Source organism: Gobio gobio (genome assembly GCF_949357685.1).
Source record: "Gobio gobio genome assembly, chromosome: 15".
Taxonomy (NCBI): Eukaryota; Metazoa; Chordata; class Actinopteri; order Cypriniformes; family Gobionidae; genus Gobio; species Gobio gobio.
Window position 1 is genome coordinate 8658606 of NC_137108.1, and position 23624 is coordinate 8682229.

The 23624-nt window shown below is 39.4% G+C and overlaps 1 protein-coding gene across 3 annotated transcripts; it reads right to left on the reverse strand.

The window, feature by feature from the left end:
• Positions 1-1919: 1919 nt before the first annotated feature.
• LOC307138532 (neuronal pentraxin-2) lies at positions 1920-22922 on the reverse strand. 3 transcript variants are annotated; one of them, XM_079836871.1, is made up of 6 exons: positions 22684-22922; positions 14364-15359; positions 9662-10127; positions 7766-8016; positions 5283-5462; positions 1920-3362 (listed from the first exon to the last, which is right to left on the reverse strand). In XM_079836871.1, the coding sequence occupies exons 2-6, from the start codon at positions 15054-15056 to the stop codon at positions 3153-3155; spliced, it is 1800 nt and encodes a 599-aa protein (XP_079692997.1). In that variant the 5' UTR covers positions 15057-15359; positions 22684-22922; the 3' UTR covers positions 1920-3152. The 3 variants fall into 3 exon arrangements, with proteins under 3 accessions (XP_079692997.1, XP_079692998.1, XP_079692996.1); XM_079836872.1 differs by having other exon boundaries at positions 14364-14869; positions 22684-22785; XM_079836870.1 differs by having other exon boundaries at positions 22612-22775.
• Between the last annotated feature and the right edge of the window lie 702 nt (positions 22923-23624).

Sequence of the window (23624 nt, forward strand, 5' to 3'; positions counted from 1 at the left end):
GTTAAACCTACAAAACAGAAGTTATTAATATTCAGCCTCTTTCTCACATATACTATATTGCCAAAAGTATTGGGACACCCCTCCAAATCCAAAAATCCAGAAAATCACATTGTATGATTTTTAAATAATTCATTTGCATTTTATTGCATGACATAGGTATTTGATACATCAGAAAAGCAGAACTTGTATTTGGTACAGAAACCTTTGTTTGCAATTACAGAGATCATACGTTTCCTGTAGTTCTTGACCAGGTTTGCACACACTGCAGCAGGGATTTTGATCACTCCTCCATACAGACCTTCTCTAGATCCTTCAGGTTTCGGGGCTGCCGCTGGGCAATACAGACTTTCAGCTCCCTCCAAAGATTTTCTATTGGGTTCAGGTCTGGAGACTGGCTAGGCCACTCCAGGACCTTGAGATGCTTCTTACGGAGCCACTCCTTAGTTGCCCTGGCTGTGTGTTTCGGGTCTGGAAGACCTAGCCACGACCCATCTTCAATGCTCTTACTGAGGGAAGGAGGTTGTTGGCCCCATCCATCCTCCCCTCAATACGGTGCAGTCGTCCTGTCCCCTTTGCAGAAAAGCATCCCTAAAGAATGATGTTTCCACCTCCATGCTTCACGGTTGGGATGGTGTTCTTGGGGTTGTACTCATCCTTCTTCTTCCTCCAAACACGGCGAGTGGAGTTTAGACCAAAAAGGTCTATTTTTGTCTCATTAGACCACATGACTTTCTCCCATTCCTCCTCTGGATCATCCAGATGGTCACTGGCAAACTTCAGACGGGTCTGGACATGCGCTGGCTTGAGCAGGGGGACCTAGCGTGCGCTGCAGGATTTTAATCCATGACGGCTTAGTGTGTTACTAATGTTTTTCTTTGAGACTGTGATCCCAGCTCTCTTCAGGTCATTGACCAGGTCCTGCCGTGTAGTTCTGTGCTGATCCCTCACCTTCCTAATGATCATTGATGCCCCATACAGCAGAGTATTTCATTTTACACATGGGGTACTTTTTTATCCCTGTGTGCACCAAACCCATCTTGAGTGTTTGCTGACAAAAAGCTTTTTTTTTTACCACAGAACCAGGTCCCGTCTGAAGTTCCAGTAGTGTCAGTTACTTTTCAAACGTTCTGTGGTAAGATGAAAAAAAAAAAAAAAAAGATTTTTGTCTGCAAACACCCAAGATGGGTTTGGTGCACACAGGGATAAAAAAAGTACCCCATGTGTAAAATGAAATACTCTGCTGTATCTTTAATGTTGTGGGCCTATCTTTCTTCCAGAGATCCTGGACATTTTGTTCAGATGCATGCTATCATGGATTCTAGCAAATACCAGTAGATAAAAAAAATTCTTATAATGGGCCAAGGTTGGATCTTTCAACAGGACAGTGATCCAAAACACAAAAATGTGTCACTGAGTACAAAACCAAGTTTCTGCCATGGCCATCCCAGTCCCTGACCTGAAGAGAAGAAGCACCAACATGGAGCTGGGAATCTGAAGGATCTGGAGAGATTTTGTATGGAAGAATGGTCTCTGATCTCTGGTCAGGTTCTCTCCAAACTCATCAGGCATTATAGAACAAGACTCAGAGCTGTTATCTTGGCAAAAAGAGGTTGCAAAAAGTATTGAATAAAAGGGTATGATTGATTGTGAGCAATGTGTATTAGAGAAAAAAAAAAATTTCATAATAAGACCCCCCCCCCCCCCATTTTAAATTTTTTAGAATAAAAAAAAAAAAAAAAAAAAGATCAAAAGGATTAACAACGCAGATTTATTTTCACAGCCTTCTTTGGTCATATTTACCAAGGGTATGAATAATTCCGGGCTTGACTATATATATATATATATATATATATATATATATATATATAGGGTAGTACTAAATGTATATATGTATTCAGGACAGTACTAAATAAAAATATGCATTTTGTATGATCCCTTTTATTTTGTTCAAATTATTCACATTTTCACAGATTATGCAAGGGGTGTGTAAACTTCTGAGCAAGAGTTTTAGGGTTATTCAAGTCATTTGAGGTCCAGTTTTTGGTATTAATGCTGTGAGTGGTTGTGAATCTATACGCTATTCTAATACAAGAGTATTATTGAACACACTTCATGTGCGTAATTGGCTTAGTTTCTAATAATAGTAATGAAGACCAACATAAGACAGGGCTGCCATTTCACTGAGAGGCTTGTGATGATAAATACTGCAGGACTGAAGCATATCCTAAACAATTCAGTTTGGAAACGCAACGAAAATCAACTTGTTATTAAATATTATGCAAAAAGATTTTTGAATGAGTCCCAAACCATGAAATTGCTATTAAAGTGTTTTTCCCAAAACAAATTCAGTCCCGCTATTGCATTTCAGCTTTCAAATCTGTAAACAAATGAAAATAAGGGAATAAACAGTAAATGCGTAATAAATTCAGACGCACAAACATTAGTGGAAAATTATATTCATTTGTATCAATAACACATTTACAGTAGATTAAATGAACGAAACTACAAACTACTGCACTTAATCTGAAGCTTAAAACATCAAACATCTGGACAAGTACAGTGAAGTACAGTAACATCTGGACAAGTACAGTAAAACCAAAATAACAAAAACAATTTTAGAAACCCAACAACAACAGTGCACGTGGCCTGATCAAATGCTGTCTCTGCAGCGTTGTTTAACTCTTCTCTTTGGTATCGCTGTATCTTTAGATTCTTTTTACAGTACAAGAAAATGAATCTTTTCAATTCAACTCACTGCTCGGGTAGAGCCTTGAGTTCTTCGGTTTTCTATTTTTAGCACAAACATCTACATTTTTAGTGTCCTCTGTGGTTTTCTACCCAAGTTATGACAATATGTCATATACTTGCATCAAACATTGAATGACATTGAAGTGCCATTTACAGAATACACATTAAAAAGTTCAGTAAGAAAACATAAGCAATACAAAAACGGGTCCCTGTTGAAATCCTGGAGGTCATGGGGTCATTCAAGTTTCTTATGCAAACAGAAGGCAATGTTTTGGTAATGGACTAATTTTGCATTGCAACCAGGTGACAAATCATCAGAATGCTTCAAAACAAGCTTATTTTAAAACATTTTCCATCTGAGGTTTGTAAATGGATTGTCCTTTTGCCCGGCGATTCTTTACTCTTTAGTGACAGGGGTCAAAGGGGTATTTGGTGACCCCACCATGCAGCTCCACTACTGACTCTGACCAGGCGATGATGTCACCGGTCATGTGACCCCCGCATGAAGCCAGGCTGTAGACGTCATGCGGTGTGAGAACATGAGACCACATCTGCACGTCTGAGATTTCTCCAACAAACGCCTGCGTCGCATCAAAACGACCACCCAGTGTGTCCTGGGAAAACATGGATGGAAGATATGGTGATATTATATTAGCAACACCAAACAGATAATTCATCTTACTTCGACTTCGGTTTTTATTCGTAAAGTAAACTTCATGAATACAACTTCATTGGCTTATTCATTAGCATGAAGTCTCCTAGTATATGACTTCCCTTGGGAAAAAGAAATACACCTTAGCGTATTGTTTAAAAGAGCACTTATTACAGAAATTATACACTTTAAGAATATACTTAAAGGGTTAGTTCACCCAAAAATGAAAATTCTGTCATTAATTACTTCCCCTCATGTCGTTCGACACCCGTAAGACACTAATGAAGATATTTTCGTTGAAATCTGATGGCTCTGAAAGGCCTCCATTGGCACAATGCACGGTTCACTCTCAAGACCCTTAAAAGGTACTAAAGACGTCGTTACAAAGTCCATCTCATTACAGTGGTTCTACAATAACTTTATGAAGCGACGAGAATAGTTTTTGTGCGCAAAAAAAACCTAAATAACGACTTATATAGTGATGACCGATTTCAAAACACTGCATCATGAAGCTTCGAAGCGTTATGAATCAGTGAGTCGATTCCAAATCATGATTCGACTCACTGATTCATAACGCTTCGAAGCTTCATGATGCAGTGTTTTGAAATCGGTCATCACTATATAAGTCGTTATTTAGTTTTTTTTGCGCACAAAAACTATTCTCGTCGATTCATAAAATTTTTGTAGAACCACTGTAGTGAGATGGACTTTGTAACGGCGTCTTTAGTACCTTTTATGGGCCTTTCAGAGCCATCTGATTTCAACTAAAATATCTTCATTTGTGTTTCGAAGATGAACGGAGGTCTTACGGGTGTCGAACGACATGAGGGTAAGTCATTAATGACAGAATTTTCATTTTTGGGTGAACTAACCCTTTAAATATTAACAGACACTTGAATGCATTTTAATTGCAACTGACTGAAAATGTATTGTGTAAATGTAAATTTATATTAAACGCTAGAGTGCATTTTTGACCCACTTAAGTAGGACTTAAGTACTGTACATATTTATATGTAATTTCATAATTACTTGTATTATATTGTGTGTGTATGTGTGCGTGCGTGCATGCGTGTGTGTGTGTTTGTTAATCAACACTTCAAAATAAGTGTACTTCTTCAAAGCATGATAAAAGATTATTAAAACTCTTTTAGAAACTCTTTATTTTAGAGTCCGTTGCATATCTTATATGCACTGTACTATTATTATAGTAATAACAGCAAAATATGCATAATTACAAGCAACTAACCCTACACCAAACCCTAACTATGTAGTAAGTACATGCAGTTAATAAACATTACTCAGTACTTAAATGTATAATTACACTGTAACAAGGACACTGTAAAATAAAGTGTAGCCTAACTATTGATTTGGCATAAATACATTTTTAACAAAGTGCACTTTGCAGTAAAGTGTGTTACATATATTCATGAAAGTGTATTCTCTTTAAGTGCACTTAAGTGGCCTTTTATTCCATTCATATTGTATTATCTGCAAGTAGAGTGTTCTAAACATATACTAAGATTTTAAGCACACTTCAAGTGCCCTTTCAATACAATTGAGTACATTTTTTTTCTCTTCAAAAATACAAAGAAGGTGTGCACATCCTCAAACCCAAACAGGGCTCAGGTGCAGGACAAAAGAAATAACTGAAGCAAAAACCAAATGTGATGTCCACACACTGACTGCTCCAATTTATTGCAACGTTTTGAAACGTTGGTCATTTAGTTAAGGAGTTTAATTATCAGTTCTTTTGCCACAATGCTAGGGTGTTGTGGATGGTTGCCAGGGTGTTTCTATGCAGTTGCTAATGTGTTCTTGGTTTTTGTGGCTCAAGTAAAAGGAGAAATATGAGTTTAGCTGATTGAATGTTGAATGATGTTACCTGTTCCTGCCCCAGTATGAAGACCCCGCCAGGTTTGATGGGATGCCAGGGGGAGAGGTTTTCTCCTGAGCCTCTCTTCACTCCGTCCTGATAGGCCTCCCACAGGCCGTCTCGTGTTGACCACGTCACACACACATGGTGCCATTTACCATCACTCAGCGAGAGGGGTAAAGTAACAGCCTGTGAACCCAAGGCAAGATAATGTCCTCTATTAAACACAGAATTCTCTTAATAAATTATTTCACCCAGAGGCCTGGGGGGCATTTTTATTAGTTTTGCTGGCATTTTTGCCCCTAGGTTAATTTCCGTGATGGCTGGGTCTGGACTCTTTTTCGAGTTTCAAGGCCTGTTTAGAGTGAAACAGGTGAACCATAGCAAAGGCCAATACTGATTTCTCCATATGCCCTTCATTTGTCTTTTTAAAAAAATCCTCAAGAAATGTGAACTGGGGTCCTTTTTCAAATTTATTTCATAATTTAAACCCAATGATCCAAATGGGATTAAAAAAGATTCCTCTAAGATTCAAATAAGATCCTACAGGATAAACTCAAATTCCTGAGGATTTTCTGACTCTTATTTAATACCTAGATATTATAAAATAATATTTAACAGAGCCATCTAATTGTAGAGTTAATGGAAATCACAGGAGAGCTGTATGAATGTTAAAACCCAAAGAATGTTCTTCATTTCTTTTGGTCACTAGTACTTTATTTTAATTAAACACAGCTTCGCCAAATAGGTTAAACTCTCAGTATCCATGTTTCTTGTTCAAAGCAGTGAGCGTTGTTGCCATGGTTATGATGTCATGAGATAACTCCTCTATTTTGCTCACAATTTTGAAGAGGTTGTCATTCTCAAAAGTTGTGAACGTGGCCTGTGGATTCTATAAAATATTTTTATTTTATTATTTTATGTTATACTACGTCCAAAAGTTTAGTGTGAGAGTTTTAGCAAGGATTAATTAAATTGATCAAATACATTATATTGCCAAAATTATTGGGACACCCCTCCAAATCATTGAATTCAGGTGTTCCAATCACTTCTGTGGCCACAGGTGTATAAAATCAAGCACATGCAGACGCTTCTACAAACATTTGTGAGAGAATGGGTCGCTCTCAGGAGCTCAGTGAACTCAAGCGTGGTACTGTGATAGGTTGCCACCTGTGCAATAAGTCCATTCGTGAAATTTCCTCACTACTAAATATTCCACGCTCAACTGTTGGTGGGATTAAAACAAAGTAGAAGCAATTGGGAACAGCAGCAACTCAGCCATGAAGTGTTAGGTCACATAAAATCACGGAGCGGGGTCAGCACATGCTGAGGGTCACAGTGTGCAGAAGTCACCAACTTTCTGCAGAGTCTATATCTACAGACCTCAAAACTTCATGTGGCCTTCAGATTAGCTCAAGAACAGTGTGTAGAGCTTCATGGAATGGGTTTCCATGGCCGAGCAGCTCATCCAAGCCTTACATCACCAAGTGCAATGCAAAGTGTCAGTGGAGTGTCAAAGTGCAGTGGGGTAAAGCACGCCGCCACTGGATTCTAGAGACGTGTTCTCTGGAGTGACCAATCACGCTTCTCTGTCTGGCAATCCGATGGACAAGTCTGGGTTTGGTGGTTGCCAGGAGAATGGTACTTGCCTGACTGTATTGTGCCAAGTATAAAGTTTGGTGGAGGGGGGATTATGGTGTGGGGTTTTTCAGGGGTTGGACTTGGACCCTTAGTTCAAGTGAAAGGAACTCTTAATGCTTCAGCATACCAAGACATTTTGGACAATTTTATGCTCACAACTATGTGGGAACTGTTTGGGGATGACCTCTTCCTGTTCCAACATGACTGTGCACCAGGGCACAAAGCGAGGTCCATAAAGACATGTATGAGCGAGTTTTGGTGTGGAGGATCTTGACTGGCCTGCACAGAATCCTGACCTCAACCCTCAACGCCTTCTCGTCCAACATCAGTGCCTGACTTCACAAATGCGCTTCTAGAAGAATGGTCAAAAATTCCCATAAACACACTCATAAACCTTGTGGAAAGCCTTCCCAGAAGAGTTGAAGCTGTTATAGCAACAAATGGTGGGCCAACTCCATATTAAACCCTACGGATTAAGAACGGGATGTCATTGAAGTTCATGTGCTTGTAAATTCAGGCGTCCCAAAACTTTTTCAATATAGTGTATATAATGTCACAAAAGATTTCTATTTCTATAAATGCTTTTCTTTTAAACTTTCTATTCATCAAAAAATCCAATGATTTCGGAAAGATCATGTGACACTGAAGACAAGTAATGATGCTGAAAATTCAGCTTTGATCACAGGAATAAATTACATTTTGCTCAAATAGAAAAAAGCTATTTTAATGGTCATAATATTTCAAAATATTACAGTTTTAACTGTATTTTTGATCAAATAAATGCAGCTTTGATGGTGAGTATAAGAGACTGATGGTGTTATGTGCACATTTCTTCGCTCTCTTTCACTCACTTTGTCATCGACAAGCAGCTCCATCGGGTTGTTGCCCCACTCAATGAGCACCAGCTCATTGGCCTGGCCTGGAACAGAGTAGGAGAAGGGCGTTCCAAGTCCAGGCCCGATTCCAGCCTTCATCCACAAACATAGCGTGAAGGAGAAGATCTCGTGCAGCAGAGTGCGCTTCACACGGCCGTACATGTAGTTGGTTCGCAGGGGGAAGCCGACCTGGAAAGCTTCAGTGGATTTGCTCTTCTTTCTAGAACCTGTGGATTTGATAATCAGTGTCAGGTTTTGCATTAGAGGCAGAGTGCGATTTGCCAGGGGGGATAAAAAATTTTTTGTTTAACCCCCTCTTCTGGTCAGATGGGATGCATTTCCTATTTCCACCAGTAGATGGCGATTTATGTTTTCCTATCATCATATTAAAACATGCGTTACATATTCAGAGTGGAACGGCTAGTAATCCCATTAATACTGTTATAATTTTAAGTCTTATGTTAATACGTTCCAGGTAAACAGTTTTACTAGCTATTATCATCCTCGACATGACACAAGATGAACTATAGGCTGCATCCGAAAACTGAAAAATGCTGCCTTCGGAGGATGCATTCCAAGGCATCAAGGCATGTCCGAATTAATGTTAGCTTCACTTCCTGTCTCCTGATATACCTTCATCTGATCGGTTTTTGAAGATGATGTATCCTTCGCTGCCTTTGATATCCCACAATCCTGTGCTTTCCATTCTGTGACAGACAAATTAGCTAAAAAATAATAATATGGCGTCTGAAAAATGCCGTTGGTGGTCAGTTTGTGTGTAAATGTACATTTTTGACCAACGTTTTCCCCTTCTGATGTCATTTCCAGCGAGAAATTACTGTTGTAGTTATTAAATATTTGCTTAGTTCTCACCCAAAGCTCGCTCTATTTAGCTGTAGATCATTATATCTTTACACTGCATCAAAAGTCTGTCCGAAATCAGTTTCGTGAGGTGCCTGCGTGTGCAAATGCTGCCTACAAAGTCACTGCCTGATGAGGCAGCGAGGCAACAAGTGAGCAGTACGCTTTTGGACGCAGCCATAGTCAGTGTAATGCAGTCGCAAGATTTCATTTATCTTGTTTTACTGAATTTATTTTCAGCAAGCGGCCTAGCAAAACATGACAACTTTTAAGATTGACTTAAAAACTGGTTTGACCAACAATTAGTTAGCCAAGTATTACTTTTGGGATTCAAATGATCTCAGGCTAACCAACTGGTTTTAGAAAGTTACGACCAGTCTTGAAGAAAACATAAGCGACTAACTTTTAAGACTAGTCTAAGCAGTTTATGCACCCGGCCAATGGACTAAGATGGAATGAAAATAAAACATATTTGTCACGATAGATTTCTTAAATGTGTTTAAAATGTTTGACAGCTTATCTTAATACCTCACGGGGCCTGTAAACTGTATAAATAAATGTATAGTCAATTATTTAATGGTAAAAAATGCATTTCATTTAGCTAATTCATTTTAAGCAACTATTTTCTGTATTTTTTATGTTCATTTTAAATGAATTAGTTCAGAATTAGTAGAAATACACTACTTCTACAATGTCTAAATATCTACATTAAAATTTTAATTTCAATGATGACTAATATATTCCCCTTCTGGGGGGGGGGGGGGGGGGGGTCGCACCCCGATTATAAATAAAAACAGATGATATCAGCTTAGAACATGGTAACTGACTTGTTGCCCGTCAAAGGTGGTCTACCAACCCTAATCATCTTGATCAAGGTGGTCTATCAGGTCCATCATCCAGCTGATGAACAATCTAGAACAGCTAAAGGCCAAAATTAGCTGGATTCTCCAGCAGGGTCATGTAAATGCTCAAGATCAGAAGTAACTAGAGCGTCTTTTGCCGTGCTCTTACCAGTGTCAGTGAGCCTGTGCTGCAGTTCACTCAGAACTGCGTCCAGTTTGCTGTGCACTCCACCCTGTGCTTCTCTGTGACCTTGGCTATAAGACAACCTCTCAAAGCCATGTTCAGACACCTCATTGTCATGGTGACCGTTGTCTTGGTGTCCATTGTCATGGCTGATGTCATCATGGTGATCGCTGTCATGACGATCATGATCATGGAGATCACTGTGGTGGCTCTCATCGTGAGGATCGTCGTGATCGTCGTGGCTGTCATGGTCTCTGTCGTCATGGCTGTCCTCATGATGGCTGTGTTCGTGATCATCGCCATGGTGACCGTCATCATCGTCCTCGTGGTCACTGTGACTGGCACTGGTTAGCGATGCAGAATGGTGTTGCATCTGTTGTTCTAGAGCGTTGATCTTCCTCTGCAGGAGGTCCTTCAGTGAACTCGCGTAGCTGGTGGAAGTGTTTCTTGTCTGCAAACACAATCACAGCAGTCTAAGCAAAGGCTTGCACATACAGTATATGCTGCTGATGTTGGTAACTGCTCAAAACACCTCACCTAATATAATATTTAAATTGACAGGATGACTTTCATTAACCGAATGAAACACACTCCCACAGCAATGTTTAAAAGCGAGAGAAACAGTGTCCCATCAGTTTCATTTCACTTTGACAGGCAGTTCAAAAATGGTCACACATTGGTTGTTTGCTGTCATTTTTGACCAGGAACAGTAAGAGTGTATCTTTTTTGTTGTTTGTTGTTATAACACTGACTTCCGTGAAGAAGTAACAATACAATTATGCACTTTGGAGGGAATTTTTTTTACCCCTCCCAATAATTGCCCCCCCTGACCTGGAACATTAAAGGTGTAGCATTTTGAATTAAATATTACACTAATTTGAAGTAGTAACGATAAAGTTATTTGCTTCTTTTAAGATTTAGGTTATTTGGATCTTATTAACATCTTATTTTCTTAATTTGACCATCAAAATCATATTATGATTATGGCCAGTAGATGTCTGTGTCAACAAGGGTTAAAGGCAGGATCTAGGTGCATCAGTATCTTTTAATAACAATAAATCAAAAACACGCAGGAAAAACTGGAAAACGCAGGAGATGAAGTAAACCACAATGTTACCAAGGAGAACATACAAAGAACAACTAAAACTGAGGGCTATAAATACACAGAGTAAAGGTCCTTTCACACTGGACGCGATTTTGACGCGCAAATAATTTGCGCAATGGTTTTATTTTTTGATCAGCTGTTTGTGTAATGAGTGCTTCCACACCGAACGTGAATGTGCTTTGGCGAAAAAACGATGTTTATTTTTTTCGTTTCGATGTCGATTTTTTTTTAACACTCGCAGCAACAGAAAAGGCTTAAACCAATCACATGCAGGGAAACAAAGGTCACGAAATGTCCAGTTGATGTCATTAGCTATTCAGTCAACATTAACCTTTGCCAGGTATCGCATTTTTCATGAGATTACAGCTGTACAGGTGTACAGATGCAGATGTGTTTGCCCACTGTAGGCTACAGACAACGATAACATAACCTTTTGAGTTAAAACTTGTTGATTTTTTTCTAACCTAATTGTGTCCGCGACTATGAAAAGTGAATGTGTTTCCGTCAGTACGACTGTGGCACTTAAATGTTAACATTGTGATTCAACTGGAAACACAACTGGAAACAGCTGCTCCGGATAAATTGGTTCCTGAAGTGTGTGTGTGTGTGTGTGTGTGTGTGTGTGTGTGTGTGTGTGTGTGTGTGTGTGTGTCTCGTCAGATGAGGTGCTACTGTCTCTCTCGAGCTCCACAAATTGTCCCACGGACATTTGAAGTAAGTGCGGAACCGGCCATGATAAAGTTTTAGCTCCTGTAGAAGATTAGCATACTCCCCTTCAGACTCTCTGTTCTTTAAGACTGGGTGCACCCAAAACCGTCTTTTAAATAAAATAAAAGGCTCGTCTTCACTGGATGAGGAAGTGTCCGTGTTTTCTCAGCTGTCGCCGCAAATGTTTTGGAATGTTGGAGCTCTGAAATGTCACAGACATCGCAAACTCGCGTCACGGCTGATGTGAACGGTTTTGATGCGAACTATTCGCACACAAAATATTTGTTTTTCCGCTTTGCTTTTTCATTACGTGTGTGAAAGGGCCTTAAATAAGGAAGAAAACAAGACAGAGGTGGGGACTAATCAATCAACTAATGGGTAACCATGACACCAAAGTGACAGGCAAAGTGGGAACATAGGAAACAAAGGCACACAGAAAACAAAAAAAAATCCTTGATCCGTAAACAGAAACTTCCCCTTTTAGGTAGTAGGGGGGACAAATACAGTAAATGAGCCAGGAAGGAAACGAGGGAGGAGCCAGATAACGACCAAGAGCAGTGCCAATAAAAGGCCCACGGCTGAATTGATAGAGAGAGAAGCCAGGAGCCTGGCTAACTGAGGTGGAGCCGGGAAAGGAGGATACCCAGGTGAAGCCAAGGAGACGAAGACCTAGGGTGTCACTGATGGACTGGAGGGCCGAGGCAGAACACAGGCTTGTGGAACCAAGGAGTAGCTGGAGGCCTGGCAGTCTGTGGGACAACCAGGGTGATGACTGACCAAGGCAGAGCTGGAGGGACGAGGAAGCCCTGTGGAGACCAATGGATGATGGACCATGGTGGCGCAGAGGGAGCGTGGAGCCAAGGTGGAGCCAAAGGGTTGACAGGCCAAGGTGGAGTCCAGGGCTTGGAGGCCTAAGGTAAAGCTAGGGAATCCTCACACCGAGGCAGAACTGGAGGCCAGGGAGCCAAAGGCGGATCCAAGTAGCGGAGCCACCAAAGGAGAGGGACTGAAGGGAGTCAGTGGAGGTGGGACCAAGGGAGCAGTGGCACGAAAGGACACTTGAGGCTGGACGGGACAAGCGGCGACAAAGAAAACTTGAGGCTGGGAAGGACCAGCGGCGACAAAGGAGACTTGGGGCTGGGCTGAACTCCTCCTCGTAATCTTCTAGGGGATAGCCATCTTGAGCAAGGGATGGGGGTGTTTGTGGGTGACGGGTGAAGGGACAGCTGCTAGATCCATATGTTTGGTCCACTCTTCTGTCAGCAAGGGTTGCAGCAAAGATGAGTTGAGGCAGGAACTAGATGCAGCAGTATCTTTTAATAACAATAAATTAAAAACCAAAACACGCAGGAGAAACAGGAATACGTAGGAGATGAAGCAAACCACAATATTACCAACAAGAATGGACAAAGAACAATTCAAACTGAGGGCTATAAAGACCGCCACCCCTAGCGTCAGTCACTAGAGCGCCTCTTGAGATCAGAGGAGTGAGGTTTATACATACAGCTATTGCTGGCCTACGACAGTTACACTCACCCCCCTAAACCTCACTCCCACCTGGGTCACGGCACCAAAAGTAACCGGTCCCACTCGCCCCTCTCCGAGTGGGATTCAAACCGTGGTCTCCGGTGTGGGAGAAGGGCACTCTAACAAGGGGGCTAAAGACTGTAGCCCCTAGCGTCAGTTACTAGAGCGCCTCTTGAGATCAGGGGAGTGAGGTTTACCAGCATAGCTCTTACTGACCTATGACAGTTGCATGAGGAGGAAAACAAGGCACAGGTGGGGACTAATCAATCAACTAATGAGTTAACTTGACAACAAATTACGGGATTATAGGGAACAAAGGCACACAGAAAACAAGAAAATGTAAACGTAACCCTAACATTCTGAAGTGTAAAAGTTAATGTGTAAAAGTTGCACATTTGAATAGCTGGATAATATTTAGATATTATCCAGCTATTATTTGTCAAAGTTTAGGACATCATTGGAGGACATACTTGTGGGAAAGCCTCCCTGAGCAAGGGCCACATCAGTACAGTCAAATCAATAATATTGCTGAATATTATGTGTCTCCAACTAAGCAGGCCAGAGGTGACAGTGGCAAAAACCAATCAGGTGATCATGGTAAATGGTAAATGGACTGCATTTATATAGCGCTTTCAACATTTACATTTATGCATTTGGCAGACGCTTTTATCCAAGGCGACTTATAGTGCCCTTATTACAGGGACAATCCCCCTGGAGCAACATAGTAAAGGGCCTTGCTCAAGGACATACTGGTGGTGACCGCTGGGATCGAATATCAGTTCCATGGTTTAACCCACTGGACCACCATCTCACATTCAACAGACACAGGGCCATCCAAAGCACTTTACATATTGCCTCACATTCACCCATTCACACACCGAAGGCGGTGTCAGCCATGCAAGGCGCCATCCAGCTGGTCGGGAGCAGCTGGGGTTAGGTGTCTTGCTCATGGACACCTCGACACTTGGTCAGGTGGAACCAGGGATTGAACCACCAACCTTCCGGTTTGTAGACAACCTACATGAACCACTGAGCCACTGCCACCCCAAATCATCAGAAATGGAGGAAAAAACCTTGGGAGAAACCAGGCCCCATAGTATACATATGAATAATTACTTATATATTCATAATTCATATTCAAAAAATATGAACGATTTCACCGCTCTGACACTACTGGATGAGTCAAAACTAAATTGACCTGAATAATTGTCTGCTGTAGAGCTGTTTTACAGCTGAAATTGAATTAGTTTCTGAAATTGAATTGGTTTCTTATTTTGCAGTTTATTACTGCTTTAAACAAACTGTATTGTATAAAGTACGGTATAAATAAATGTGACTTGACTCTACCTGTAGGCTCTCTAGCCGCTCCTTTAGGGTGTGAAGCATCCTGCTCATCTGCTCCGGCGTAGACGAGGGTGACGGAATCTCCCCCGTGAAGTGCTTCTCGCTCAGCGAGGCTTTCCCATGATGATGTCCTCCGACCCCATCCCCATAGTGACCCAGCTCCATTCCATGACCACCGTGATGACCATCGGGCAGCGCCCACCCAAGGTGTGCAGAGTCGGGTGCTGTCGGGTAGGCGTGGTGGGCGTGGTGAGCCAGTTGTGCAGGTGTGTGGTGCGAGTGGTCGTCGTGGCTGCCCTTACCACGGTTGAAGCCCTCACAGAGGTTCAGTTTGGCGGTGAGCTCTCGGATAGTCTCCCTCTGGTCCAGGATGGTTTCTTTCTGTTGCACCAAACTCTCCCGCAGGTGCAGGATTGTCGCTTTTGCCTCCTCGGACATTCCCCACCAGCCGTTGCTGTTCCCATTAGGTCCGCCATGGTGTCCCGGACTGGGGCCACCTGGGCCGCCCGCTGTGGGGAAACACCCGGGATCAGCGTCAGCGGGAATGGGGGTACAAATGAAACGAGGATGAGGGTTGTAGTCCGAGCCTGGCATTCCAGTCCCAGTGCATACGGAAAGACAGATGACATAGAAAAAGAAGAATGAAGAAATCCGTTCACCCGTCCTGAGTCCTGCTGTGAAGCCCGTCGGATGCATATTTGTTGAATGAATAGGCCAATGGCAGAACTGATCAAATAGTTTGTTTCCAGGTATATTCCTCGGTTATTTGATGTTTATAGCTTCTAGATCTGTATCTCTCCGCTTCTTTAGTCTGTTTACAGTATTACACGTGTATCTGTCCTCGTCTTCTAAATCCTGTAAAACTGTCTCTTGCTGCTTACTTTGTCTTTTCAAGCCTCCTCCTCTCCAAGGTCATCAGCCGTTCAGAGACCATGTGTATTTACAAGTAATCCGTCTAATGATCCTTCTCTTGTCTCTTCGGAGCAGCTCATCTAAAGACTGGAAAAAGAAAACTCATGTCATTCCTGATGATTCTAAGTTTTCAGAAGACAGGATCTTTTTTTCTATAAACTTTGAAATTTAAACTCTCCCTTTCTGTTCTACAGAGCTGATCGGCCATCCTTTAAGAACGAAAAATATAGGACTTTGACTGCAGTTCAATATGTACGTGAAGAATAATCCATTTCACAACTGTTGATGTAGTTAATTTTGTAGGTATCAAGGAGTGTACATTACAGGACATATTACAGCCATTCCTTAGCATACTTTTAAAAGAAGTACTTAATAAAGAAATAATATACTTTAAAAGTATATACTTTAGAGTAAACTAGATGTGTTTTTGGACACTAATTTCATGTTAACTGCAATGAAATGTAAATGTATTATGTATTATAACTATAACATATCATTAAAGTGTACTGTCGAACCTACTGACAAGAATTTATGGAAAATAAAATACACTGTAATGTCATTTCTATTGAAACTTGTGTCATGATGTGTTTAAATATATTTGTAATTACAGTTTGGTATTATTACAAAGTACATTATTAAAATAGTACTTAAAGGATTAGTTCACTTCAAAAAGAAAATTTTCTGATATTTTACTCAACCCCACCTCATCCAAGGTGTTCGTGTCTCTCTTTGTTCAGTCTTTTTTTTTTAGGAAAACATTCCAGGATTTTTCTCCACATAATGGACTTTGATGGCAACCAAAATGTTGAAGGTCCAAATCAATGCAATTTCAGAGGAAGGGCTTGAGAGGCCCTGCAGAATCCCAGACGAAGAATAAGGTCTTATAGTGAAACCCTCTGTCATTCCCCAAGTATATACTTTTTAACCTAAATTGCTCATCTTACGCTGCTCTGCGACATGCCACGGATTGCGCGATCACGTCGGAAAGGTCACGCTAGACATAGGTGGAAGTACCGCCCCAAGCAAAGGGGCAAAGACTAACACAAATGCCCTTTACAAAGAAACCCTCCAACTTCAAAATCGTCCAACATCATTGTTTTACCTTTTTTTGCTTAAGGATGTTTGTATTAGTCTTCACACGTACTTCTGCCTACACCTATAGCGTAACCTTTCCGACGTGATTACGTTGGATGACCAATTTAGGTAAAAAATTATATAAATTTAAGATTTTTTAGAAAAAAGGCAGATGGTTTCGCTACATAAGACCCTATTCCTCGTCTGGGATTGTGCAGAGCTTCTGAAGCCCTTCCTTTGAAACTGCATTGATTTTGACCTTCAACATTTTGGTTGTCATTGAAGTCAATCCTGGAACGTTTTCCTCAAAAAACTTAATTTCTTTTCGACTGAAGAAAGAAAAACATGAATATCTTGGTTGAGATGGGGGTGAGTAAATTATCAGGAAATTTTCATTTTGAAGTGAACTAATCCTTTAATTGTGTTAAGAAACATGAAAGTGCACTCTCTTTAAGGAGACTTAAGTTGTCTTTTATTTCATTAATATACTATCTGCAAGAAGTTTTTTTAAAGTATACTTTTAAGATTTGAAGGACACTGCAAGTGCAATACAATTTAATACAATTAAGTGCACTTCTTTTTGGGTTCACCCTTATGACCTATGATATAACCATCACAATTTGTTAACTAAAAGGATCAACATTATAAATGCCATTTTTCTACCATGGCACAGTATACCATTATACCGTTCAGCCCGATTACTATTTTCTACATAAAAATAAAGGCACCAGCTATAACTGAAGGGGTCTGACAGCCTGATGCCACAGGAAATCCAAGATCCTCAAAGAACATTTTATTCTCTAGTTTTTCTAAAAATCACCATACTGAAGCTTCAAAGAACCCCAGAAACCCATAGTCTGATCTGAAGAACCTGTAATGAAACATCAAGAGCTTTTTTAATCTCCAAAGAACGTTTCAAGGTTGTTCCATTTGAGAGCTACAAATAACCACTGAAGAACATTTAATTTGGGATGTGTGGGACGATCAGTTTAAGTAGTTTGAAGCTACTGAATTAATAAAGGACAAACATTTCCGCCCGCACAAGTGGATGTGTTTACGTCAGAGTCTCTCCTAATGAGGATAACTCAAGAAAAGAGTCGTCATCAAGGGTCTACAGAGGATTAGCATGTGATCGTGGAGTAGAGTCTCCTACTGGCGGAACTTTGTCATTAATTGGATTAATTAAGTGCTTGGACTGATAGCTGGCAGGAAGGGGGCTGGACTGAGTTTCTTACTGTCCAGAACACAGCTTGAAGGGAGCTTGAGCTTCACTAATGAATTTATCACAATGTCCAGTGCATACATGCAAGAGAGTCCAGTTCAATTACTGAGTATGAATTGACAGGACAAACAGGATGCAGCATTTGCATTTCCATACAATTAAAAATTCAATGAAATGCTGTAGTTTTTGCAGTATTTTATTTTTTCAGTATAAACAAAGGGCCAGATTTACTAAACAGGGCAAATTAGCCTGAGAGCGGCATTCCAAAAAGGCACAGATGGGAGTGGAAAGTTAGCAAATTAAAGAACACATGCCAGATCATTTCCATAATGACCAATACAATCTACCAAGATCAGCACAAATTAGCGTCTGGTTTAAGACATGTTTTTTTTTGGTGGTAATAATGGCACAAATACCAGTAAACTGACTTGCGTAAACCTTAGTAAATCCCCTTGCGTGATTCATTTAAATACTTAAATACTCGTTTATACTACACAATAACGTCAGCCGCAAAAATAACCCTGTCCACGCCTTTTCAGCGCTCATTTTTCACTGCGTGTCTTTAGTAAATACATTTTTTAGACAAAAGAGGGTTTGCTCTGGCACAAGTCATATGCGTGATTTCACATGCAAAACAAATGGGAAAATTCTAGAAACATTACAATATATTAATAATCAATCTTTTAAACTATTGTATTTAATAGATATTATAATTATAGATTATTCATTTATATTGTTATATTTACTTAAGTCTGACTTTGTGGATCATGGTGGAAGAAATTCTTTTAATTTCCCAGAAAATGTACTGCGAAATAGCAAAACATCAATATAACGTGTGTGTGTGTGTGTGTGTGTGTGTGTGTGTGTGTATACTGAATATATACTGTGTGTGTGTGTATGTATATATATATATATATATATACACACACACACACACACCTGTTATATTGATGTTTTGCTCTATTTTGCAGTACATTTTCTGGGAAATTAAACTGATTTCTTCCTCCATGAGATATGAATTTGAGTAAATTCCTCATATTCCAATTCCCAATCCAGTTCAACATCATGTTGAGTGTGGCAGAGACCATCATAACATTTTCATTGAGAACCAGGATGCACGCCTTTCCAGTAACCAGACAACTTTCTTAAAGGATTGGTTCACCCAAAAATGAAAATTCTGTCATTAATTACTCACCCTCATGTCGTTCGACACCCGTCAGACCTCCGTTCATCTTCGGAACACAAATTAAGATATTTTTGTTGAAAGCTGATGCTGAGAAAGGCTTCAGATAGGCCTCCATTGGCATTCAGTACATTTACACTCCCAAGACCCATAAAAGGCACTTAAAACGTCGTTACAAAGTCCATCTCACCACAGTGACTCTACAATAATTTTACGATGCGACGACAATAGTTTTTGTGCGCAAAAAAAAAAAAAAATAACACCTTTATCCAACTTGTTCTTGTCTTCTGTGTGTGCCTCCGCGTCGCGTTGCGCGAGAATATGACGTAGCGCCAGCGTTCGGGAATCCATGAAATGCACACTCTAACCCCATTTTGAGAACTACGCCGAGACCTAAAGCACGATCAATGAAGAATTCAACAGCTTAGATACGCACGTCTTCCTCTGCTTGTAAACAAATCGCTTCTGGGTCATGTGTCCGAACGCCGGATCTGCGTCATATTCTCGCGCATGCATCGTGGAGGCACACACGGAAGACAATAACAAGTTGGATAAAGGTGTTATTTTGATTTTTTTTTGTGCACAGAAACTATTGTCGTCGCATTGTAAATTATTGTAGAGTCACTGTGGTGAGATGGACTTTGTAACGACGTTTTAAGTGCCTTTTATGGGTCTTGGGAGTATAAGTGTACTGAATGCCTATGGAGGCCTATCTGAAGCCTTTCTCAGCCATCAGCTTTCAACTAAAATATCTTCATTTGTGTTCCGAAGATGAACGGAGGTCTTACGGGTGTCGAACGACATGAGGGTGAGTAATTCATGACAGAATTTTCATTTTTGGGTGAACTAACCCTTTAAAGCTTTTGTGGATTTTGCCTGTGGTTTGACTGGAGCAGCAGTTGTGTTTCCTGAGGGTGGAGTCTGTCGGGACAGTACGTCTGCTGCTTCATGTGCCAGTGGGTTTGTGATGGCTCTTGGAGGGATTCTGCTGTCAGACAGACAACCTTGATGAAACCACAAGGAAACCAAAGTGCCTTTGACACTCAATACTAAACGATAAAAAATAAAAGTTCATATGACTTCAACCAACCCATATACAGCAAGGATATCTTATTAATTAAATGACACTGAGTTTTAGACTCCTCTCTCACAGGTCGTGTGCTTGCGTGCACATGTGTGTGCGGTAAGATCATGCGTGTCATGAGCTTAGAAAGCAAGACAGATGGCAGCAGTTGAGAACAGCGTGAAGCCGTTTCCCCAGTCTCTCTCAATCCTCACTTCATCTCGGTTTATCTTCCAGTCTAAATCCACTTGATTAGCCTGATTGTCGTGTTCGAATGAAGGCAGAACTTTAAGTCAGAGACACAATTCAATTTTAATGCGCCGTCTGCTGAATCCATAAAACAGTATTAAACAACCATCTCTAGTCCATTAAAGAACCATCTGGAATAGCAGCTGAGCAAAACAGTGACCGCTTTATTTAGTAACACAACATTAAAAAAGGCCATATTTACTGTCAAGTATGTAATTTCTTCAAATATCACTGAAGTATTGCCCGGATATTTCAAAGCAAAATCCAACAGTGATTCTAACTAACACTCTTTAGTTAACTTTACTTAATGTCTTAACTTAATTGTAAAATCTATACTATTCACATACTATTCCTTGTTTACTCAGAAAACCCAAGTTATGAATAATTGATTGGTTTGAGTGCCATTTTGTAAAGCAAAAAAAACCTCACCATTATGGTGATTAATGTTCACTTTGGTTGGGCACTTGGAACATTCATATTACTATAACTCTGTTCCTATTGATGCAGCGATGCAACAAGAAATCACAGTTATTTGGTTTCAAAGGAAGAAAAGTAATAAATAGGTTGCTTTTAAAAGCTGACCTAGCTTCTGACTTAATATTTAACTATAGTTAATGATTTAGTCAGAAATTAGGTCACCTTTAAAAATTAACCTATGTAATATTTCCCTTTATGTCGTATAATGATCGTTTACAATTTTAGTGCAAACACTTATGTCATAAACACCTGTGAAACTTTTAATTGTGTTGATATAATCCCTCTATATTTGTAACAATATCTTGCTTGAGTCACAAACAGACTTCAACATTCAGCATGCAAAACACAACAATGGTAACAACAATGGTTGCCATACTAAGTCAAGAGTAAATCTAAAGTAAAAGATCAAGTACTCAATATAACAATATAAAGTGCAGACTGAATGTAATGTTTTCAGCTACTTAATTACATGTTAATTACAATAAAACGATGGTTAACATTTGTTTTAAGGTGTCATTGTTACACTGTAATTATACACTCATGTACTGAGTAATATGAAGTAATCACATGTACTTACTATAGGTTTAGGATTAGGATTTGGTTGAGGGTTAGTTGCATGTAATTGTGCATAATTTATAGTCATTGCTATAGTAAATACATGTAACATATATAACAAGGACTTTGTTAAAATAACATGTTACCAAATATATTATAGTTTCAATTTATATTAAATGCAATTAGTTGAACTTAAGAGTGTTTTTACATATTTAAGTAGGATTTAAGTTTCTTCATCTTTAAATGGCAAGCATTTACAGTAAACTAAAATATATTAATGTTATTTATTGAAAGTTGTATGTCATATGTTTAAATATATGTGACCCTGGACAACAAAACCAGTCATAAGTCACACGGGTATATTTGTGGCAATAGCCATAGGTCAAAATTATTATTTTTTCTTTTATACCAAAAATCATTAGGATATTAAGATCATGTTCCATAAAGATATTTGGTGAATTTCCTACTGTAAATATATAAATTATGCATTGCTATGGACTTCATTTGGACAACTTTAAAGGCGATTTTATCAATATTTAGATTTTTTTGCACCCTCTGATTCCAGATTTTCAGATAGTTGTATCTCGGCTAAATTTTGTCCTATCCCAACAGACCATACATCAATAAAAAGCTTTCAGATGATGTATAAATCTCAATTTCAAAACTTACCCTTATGACTGGTTTTGTGGTCCAGGGTCACATATTTCTAATTGCAATATTTGTAATTTGCAATGATGAAGTTGCAATTAAAAGTTAAAATTATAATCATGTAAACATGTGCTTTAGTATGTTAGTCAACACATCAAAATAAAGTATTTCTTTAGAGCACCGCAAAAGATTATTTAAAAAATAATGATTTAATATGTACTTTAAAGTAAAACTTTTAATTTGGCATATTACAAAGTGTACTTTTTAAAAGTGTACTTAAGTGTGTTAAGAAACATAGTCATGAAAGTGTACTCTCTTTAAGTGCACTTAAGTGACATTTTATTTTATCAATATTAATTAATAAAAAAATGCAGTTTTTTAAGTACAGTTTTAAAAATGCATATTGTGCACTACAAGTGCACATTCGGTACAATTAAGCGCACTTCATTTCACAAGGGTATTCCAGTCTTTAAACACATCACAATGTCCAACAAAACTGTGATAGCTTGTTGTCAACCACTCGATCATAACCTCAACCAAAACAGCTGCACAAAATTCATATAGAAAACACCTGAAGAGTTTTAACACAAACAACATCTGTCGATCAATTTAATAAATCATGAGCTCTCTGGAAATAAGCAGCTAAACAATCAAATCTGCAAAGAAGAAAAAGGCAGATTGAAGTTCTCAAACAAATGCATATTATAATGTTATATAATGACAGCCGTATACAATCCTGCATAGAAACTGCTCATGAAATATAATCATATAGAGTACAGAGAACTGGAGCACGTCCATCAATGCCATACACACTGAAGTAAAACACATAAGCTCTCAGTTAAACATCAGATAATCTCCATCTCCTTACCTGAGCTATAGATATACAGATCTATGACATCCATAAACAATCTAGGATGCAATGTTACTAACGGAGACTTACAGTAACGGTTCAGATGCCGTCAGCTCATTTGTCTTGATGTGTGGACTCCTGCAGGTCTGTCTGTTTGTCCTGTCACTAACGTGTCCTGTACTAGTCCAACTCAGTCACCAAACAGCTTGTAAGGGACCTAATCCAAAAGAGTCTCTTTAACACCCGCCTCCCCTCCGTTTCTCTCCTCCTCCTCCTCTTAACAGTCTGCTTTCTTCTGTCACCCCCATTGCTCAACAGCAATTCAATCCATTTTGTCCTGTGCTAATTAACAACCTTAATGCCTCAAGAACCTGCAATTTCATGACAGTTTCTCTGAAATGTTTGGGATGTGCTACCAAGATTTGACAATTGTAGTCTTGGAAGATTTTTACCTGATATAGGCTACTGCAGGATCCAAAAGCACTAGAGATTTTTTTTCCTTTATAACAAATTACATTATAAATTACATATATGAGTTTAGTTGCAAAATGTACAAGAATTAAAATATATATATATATATTGCTTTAACCCTGTAAAACCTGACAAAAACTAAATAATTCGTTTTAATAATAACCTTAATACGCTTAATAAATAAACTCCAGCTGGTCCAAAACGCAGCAGCTCGAGTTCTTACTAGAACCAGGAAGTATGACCATATTAGCCCAGTTCTGTCAACACTGCACTGGCTGCCTATTAAACATCGCATACATTTTAAAATCTTACTTATTACTTACAAAGCACTAAATGGTTTAGCTCCCCAGTACTTGAGCGCGCTCTTAACATATTATACTCCATCACGTCTACTGCGGTCTCAAAATTCTGGCCAGTTGATCATACCGAGAATATCCAAATCAACTGCAGGCGGTCGATCGTTTTCCTATTTAGCACCTAAACTCTGGAACAGTCTTCCTAACATTGTTCGGGAAGCAGACACACTCTTGTCAGTTTAAATCTAGACTAAAAACACATCT

What these genes read in the sequence shown, in the direction of transcription:
- LOC307138532 (XM_079836871.1), bottom strand. Translation starts at nt 15,056, where the DNA reads ATGCATCCGACGGGCTTCACAGCAGGACTCAGGACGGGTGAACGGATT. An exon ending in GCACAGGCTCACTGACACTG is followed by an intron (nt 8,017 to 9,661) that starts GTAAGAGCACGG and finishes TCAAATCCACAG; the next exon opens with GTTCTAGAAAGAAGAGCAAA. An exon ending in AGCTGCTTGTCGATGACAAA is followed by an intron (nt 5,463 to 7,765) that starts GTGAGTGAAAGA and finishes TTGGGTTCACAG; the next exon opens with GCTGTTACTTTACCCCTCTC.